Raw genomic sequence first — 6,870 nt, 5'->3', positions numbered from 1 at the left:
ATGGTTAGACTGAAGGTTTCTCAATTTTAAGGGAAGATCGGTATTAGTTTAGTCCAGGTTTTAGACTATTTGGAGTAGATTGTGTCATCCCCCTTAGAGATTTGAACTAATATAAAATAACTAGCCTACAGCTCACGTTGTTCGCTGGTCTGTAATGCTCTTAAGAATATTAAATATCCGTACTGGAAAGGTAGAAGGCTAATGCAATTATTAAGATATGACAAGCGGCCTCAGGCCGCCTTAGGGTCCGAGTTATTAGGAAAAGATTACTTCAAGTTCAACTACTTACGTTAGAATTTCTGTCCGGCTGATTTTAGTTATTTATTTTATCATAAAAGCCTTTGGTACTATGAACGTATTAACATTCTGCCTTAGCGTTTTTTTTTTTTTTTTTAAAACCTCTCTCTAACTTGCTTTTTCTTCCATTTTCTTTTGATTTCTTAATTTAATCTTCAAATACGTATTTATAATAAAGCCATTTTCATTCTTTCAAAAATGCAATTTAAATTACGGAATTTATTTTCCAATATATATTTTTTTATAACCGTCAGGAAAGGGTTAAAATGTTTTTAATTTTTGTTTCAAAATTTGGACACATTAGGGAGGGGCACTAGAATCAACTCATTTTAAAACTAAGTTTTCTTAAATTTACTATATTATGAATTTAAATTTTCTTTTTTAAGAATAGTGATAAAATACTTCAATATTATGTAAATAGCAAGATGAAATAAAAAAAAAATAATTTATTCTTAATAAAGTAAAATATTGGGTTTTATTGTTCTGGGCAATGAGAGTTTATTATGGATTATTGGAGCACTATGAGTTTTAAACATTTATTCCTTGGAAAACTTGAGCTCGTTTATAGACATTTATTTCCTATATAGATCTGACATGGATCTTGAAGCAATAAAGCAGGCTGTTTTGTAAATGTTTAAAATTGGAAAAATCTATTAAATAAAAGTAATCGCAAATATACTTAGTAAATAACCACTTATTAGAGAAAAAGATTTTATTTAGCAATATTCAAATATCAATCTCTCTAACTGGGTTTCTTGGCTAATTCTTAAAATTAATGAAACACATACTAAACAGGAACTTATAGCTGAAGAGGAGGAGAATGAGATTCTCAATAAACTTGGTTTAACTCGGGAAGATATTAGTACAAAATCTGAATTTCTTGATTTAAAGAAAGAATTGGATGATTTGCAGGTACTTTGTACTTCCCATATGCATTAAAACTTAGTTTGAAGACTAGATTTAATGTTACCAAATGTCCTTTATAGGAAAAAGTTGATAGATTGTTGGACATGGTTTCAGATATGAAATTTATCAGCGGCTGCAGAAGAATTCAAGAAAAGTTTAGAGCTATGGCTCTGAGGGCTGAAAAGAATTTATCTGAATGGGTCAATGAGTTCTATAAAAATAAGGATAATTTTAGTGAGGCTTTGTTTGACTTCAGCAAAAAGAATGTTTGTGATTACTTAAACTATGTCTATGAGATGAAATGTTCTGAAAACATGCAGCCTATGTTTGAAGCTTTCAGGTCCTAATGCTAAGAATAATCTGTAAATTTAATTGTAAATTTTATTATCCATCTAATAACCAATTTTTTTTCAGGTTCCTATTGCATTCTAGAACTTTGTATATGCTTATTTTGACAACTTACTATGCAAACATCACTGAACTTGTGTTCCATGAAAATCCAAATCTAGTTCCAGAAGAACAGATCTTAACAGAGATAGAACAATGTGAATCAGATATTGAAGAAATTGAAAAAGCGGCAGACAGTGTTGTTGGTGGATGTTTCATGGCAATCATCAATTCTAAGGCTAACTTGGGTAGGTAGATTCATTTCGTTATCATAACTATTTACTTCAATATGGCACAATTATTTCAAATTCAGGTTATGTTCCCCGATTCCAAGACATATCGGACAGGAACTATGTTGGTAACTTCAGTCAAAAAGACCTAGCTATTGCTCCCATGGATATAAATACTGAATATGAAATATTTGCAAGTGAAGGCTTTGAAGCTTTATACTCACAAAAATCAACTTTCATCAAATGCAAATCTACTACTAATAATTATGAAAGAATAGTTTCTGTTAAAGAAGGAGTTGTTGACCATGGAGGCTTTAGAACAAAGTTTAAAAATGGTTCTGAATGCCTGGGAAATGTAACAGCTATTAAGGCCATAATTTTGTACATGGATATTAAGAATAGAATTTACATCTTTGACAATGGTAATGTGATGCAGTGGAATAATAATTTACAATGGGAAGAGAACAAGTGAGTATTTAAATAAAGCTTATTGTTTCTAGATAATATTAGCTTTATTATTCTCTAGGTCCTCCTCCACATTTATGTTATTTTTCATTGCTATATTTTAAAAATAGTCTAAAACCTGCACTGTTCTTATTCTCTTATCTACTATTTAAATTTATTTTCTTATAAAGGGAAGAAAAGAAGTTTTATACATCTGAATGGTTCAAAGAAACTCCTGAATATTATATAATAAATCCAAAAGGTAAAACACAGACAAACTAATTTAGAACATCTTTTCTCGTATTCATTCGAATCCGGAGGATAGGAACCGGTTCTCATCCATACAAAAAAACTATGTCTAGCATCGTATTATATCCAGTTTTCTACGAATATAGAAATGTACAATCATAAGATTAAAACTAGTTTTTTTAGCTGGTGCCTTCGGCACCACGGGGCTAAAAAAACTAGTTTTAATCTTATAATTGTACATTAGACTGGCCCAAAAAAACATGAATTTTTAAATCTTTACCATATCAATTTGCGGTTACCTTGAAGTTGTTACTGGCTCAAATGTAGACCTTTTAGTGAAAACTAGACTTCTCTACAATGAAAATTGATCTCGAAATTTCAATCTTAAGCTTTTTATCAAAAACTTCATATTTTCATGATTTTAAAAAGAAATAATTAAAGAACTGCCAACCTAAAATAATGTAACAAGAGTTCAAATATGAAGCAATTATAAAAAGTAGTCAGAACCGCCATTCCTGCCGAATAATTCCGAAAAAACGTCTAAAAACATTGTTTTATTTAAATTGATAATTTGTGTAAGAAATTGAACTAAAACAGTAGCTATTAGTCTTATTAGAAGAAAAATGATGAAAAACTCTAAAAAATATACATTTTAAAGACATAAAATAGGAAAAAAGTGTTTTTAATAAATTTCATGGCTCAACAGACATTGTCGCCAATAAAGAGACAATTTACTAAAATAAAAAATTAAATGAAGGTAAAAAAATATGTAATATACTAATTCTCATATTCAACTTTAAAAAAAAGCATACTGATAAAAAAATAAATATTGCAAAAAATAATTTGATTGATTTTTATTAAACCAGGAATAAAGAGTAAGGCGTATCTTTAATTATTTTTCTTCAATGATTTTGCAGTATGAATTAGCTTTCCCAAATTATTGTAACTGTACAAAAATAAATTTTTATACTTTATTTCTTCATATGTTTATTCCTGGTGATATTAATATTTTATTTCAATGTTTGTAAACAAACAGACAGAAAATTTAATGTTTTGCTTTATATCTGGTGTAAGGCATTCATAATTTGGGGAGAAGAAGGTGAAAATAAATATGCATATGACGAGATAGCGATAGATTTTTTCTTAAAATCAATTATAGGGCTAAAATCTACAAACAATACATAACCTATTTTTACATTCCGCACATTGAAAAGCGATTTAGACCTTCATTTGGGCCACACTATTGTACATTCTATATCCGCGGAAAGCCGTTTATAATACTATACGAGAAATAACTATTCCTGTATTGCTTAATAACAGATTATTATCCGGTAGATTAGAACTGGTTCTCAGCCATAATGAAAAATCATGTTTAGCATTGTATTATGTCCAGTTTTCTATAAATATAAAAATGTACAAGCATAAGATTAAAACTAATTTTTTTAGCCCATTACTTTGGCATCTTGGAGTAAAAAACTCGTTTTAATCTTATAATTGTACATTTTATAACCGCGGAAAGCTGTTTATTATATGATGCCAGTAAAAACTATGATAACACAAGTAGAGTAGCTTTGCTTTTTATCACAATTATTAAATAATAAATCTCTCAATATCTACAACTTACATCTAAATATCTATGTTTAGAAAAAGTACCTGAGAGAAGGCCTACAATGCATAAGAAATTTGGGATTTATCCTGGAGCCAATGTGAAAATCAACTATATATTAACAAGTTTTTATTTTCTTTTTTTAAAATTCAATAAACTAAAATTACTTACTATATATGTAGACTAGCAGCCATTCCCCTTGAGGCCTCTAGGGGATCAGAAGAGGTGGATGCTACGCCCATTATCAATTTTAGATGGGTAATTTAATTCTATGGGTAATTTCTCTTTGAAGGGTGGTGGTACCCTCTCCCAAAATAGTTATAAACCTTCCCTTGACCTATTAGCAGTTGCAAGATCCTTTGGTACAGACAAACAGACATCCTGTTACTTTTTAATAAGGATAATATAAGATTGTATAATTATACAATAGTATCTAATCATTACACTGACACTCTTTAAAGGTTTTACTCCACTTATGAGGGCTATCCAGTCTGGAAAATTAGATGATGTCAAATATTTGCTGAGATATGGAGCCAATGTGAATGATAAAGATAAATATGGTACAGAAATAAAAAAATGTATATAAATCTTGATATGTTCTAGTCCTGAATCTTTTTGATGCAGTCTTTTTTAAGTTTTAAAATTGCATCTTGAAAATATTTTTTTTTATGAAGAGTGATTCTCAACAACAAAAGATTATAATATTGGTTATATGTCTTTTAATGAACAGAAAAAAGTGTTCTATCATACCTAAAACCATTCCCGGGCATAATTAAAGCTTCTCTGAAAAGTACAACCTATTCTAAAAACGATTTCAAAGATCATTAGCTTCAGATAAAACTTTACTACTTTATGTTATAGGATAGGTTGATTTGTTGTATAGGGACAAAATGGATATCATTACTTGGATCTTATACCAGATTTTTATGTTCTTTTATAAAGTTAACTCTGTAGCGGGATAAAATTATGATCTCCTCTATCCCCCTCCTACTGGATAAACCGCTCGACCAATAAATGCAAAGGGATTTTGCAACCTAAATTGACAACAATGTTTCTCCTATTATAATATCAACGCATATTCTATTAGGGACAACTCCATTGATGTATGCTGCTGGGAATGGCCATGAAGAGATTGTGAAAACCCTGACAGAACATGGAGCAAATGTAAATTACAAGAATAATATTGGTGATCCTCTTTTCTTAAATTTTAATTTTACACATAATCAAATATTGTTTAAACTTTACAAATCTAACAATCGATCGAAGTTGATGACTGACATTCCTGATATTACATATATACTTCAGTAATTTTAATACTCTTCCCTACCTTTTCATAAAAGAACTACTGATGTAAATATGTAAGGTACTGAAGTAATTACATTATAGGTTAACCACTCTTATAACATGTATAGTTAGGATATCTAAACAAAGGTCATTCAATCAAAGGATTAGTTGTCTGGTGAATGTTATGTAATAATATCCAAGTGAATTGCATCACATTACAAGCAGATGATCTCTAGCTGCTCTAATTAAATTACATGAAATTGAAAGAGAATCCCACTCTTTAGGTAATGCCACTTATTTTGAATAATACTGTCAATTATTTTGCAAATTATCTATAAAATTGTGTGTTGGCATTCAGTCAAATGCACTCATTAAGTCAAACTATTTCTAATATTGACCAAATGTATACATATGAAATGGTTTAAATTAAGAACAGTTTGACTCTAAGAGCATTTGACTAAACACTAAAGTAATGACCCTCTTTGTATAGGGGACAATGCATTAATGTGGGCTACCAAGAGAGGACATGCAGAAATTGTTAAATATTTATTAGTACATGGTGCAAGTGTGAATGATAAGAATGATAATGGTAAGTAATTTTCTATAACAATTTACTATTAAGGTTTTTTTTTACAAAGGATCTTGCTAACCACTGAACCGATATGGATCTCCTTTGCTATGTAGCTTTGTATAGGTCTTGGAAGGTCTATAACTATTTTGGAGGAGGGTACCAATAATCCTCACAAGAGAAATTGCCCCAGGAAACAAATGATTCCCTCTATTTTTTTTCTTTTACTTTAAAAAAATACAATTAAAACAGGGATAGGGGTCGAATTAAATTTTTTTTAAGGTTTTAAGCTATTTTTTTATAGGATTTACTGGATTGATGCTTGCAGCTAGAGGTGGATATTCTGAGATTGTGCAATACCTCATTGAATATGGTGCAAACTTGAATGACAAGAATTGTGATGGTATGTTTATTATATTAATAGAAGGGGGGAGGGAGGGGGTTACCCCCACAAACTTAAAAAGAACCTCAATTGACCCCCCCCGTAAATAAAAAAAGAAACTTTAGTCGTCCCCCCTTAAACCTTAAAAATTCCTTATTATATCCTTCTCAAGATTTAAAAAATAAATAAGATTAACCCCCTTAAACATTTGAAATCCCTCAATTTAACCCCCTTAAATAAAAAACTTGGACGTCCTTAATCATATTTATTTATTTTTTCTATATTTGACAAAATATAATTAAAATAAAATTAAATATCTTTTAATTAAAATGTAACTTATTTTCTTAAAACTGTAATACTAATATTTTTAGGATATTCAGCAGTGAATTTGGCGTACAGAGAAGGTTACAATGAGGTTGCTCAACTCATAAGAGCCAACAATGTTAAACAAAATATGTAATTTTAAAAGCTATTGATCCATCTCAATCCAAGACTATTTTAGCAAACTAACATCTTT

General features: G+C 29.7%; 1 protein-coding gene across 1 annotated transcript; it reads left to right on the top strand.

The window, feature by feature from the left end:
• Positions 1 to 6,870, top strand: LOC145334453 (uncharacterized). The gene is made up of 12 exons (XM_080179917.1): positions 1 to 15; positions 1,093 to 1,209; positions 1,284 to 1,543; positions 1,618 to 1,838; positions 1,904 to 2,288; positions 2,456 to 2,526; positions 4,158 to 4,244; positions 4,581 to 4,679; positions 5,207 to 5,305; positions 5,894 to 5,992; positions 6,276 to 6,374; positions 6,725 to 6,870. The coding sequence occupies exons 1-12, from the start codon at positions 1 to 3 to the stop codon at positions 6,811 to 6,813; spliced, it is 1,641 nt and encodes a 546-aa protein (XP_080036043.1). The 3' UTR covers positions 6,814 to 6,870.

The sequence above is a fragment of the Acartia tonsa genome, chromosome 12, assembly GCF_053477335.1.
Source record: "Acartia tonsa isolate MP-2025a chromosome 12, ASM5347733v1, whole genome shotgun sequence".
Taxonomy (NCBI): domain Eukaryota; kingdom Metazoa; phylum Arthropoda; class Copepoda; order Calanoida; family Acartiidae; genus Acartia; species Acartia tonsa.
This window is presented reverse-complemented; position numbering and strand designations above follow the sequence as displayed.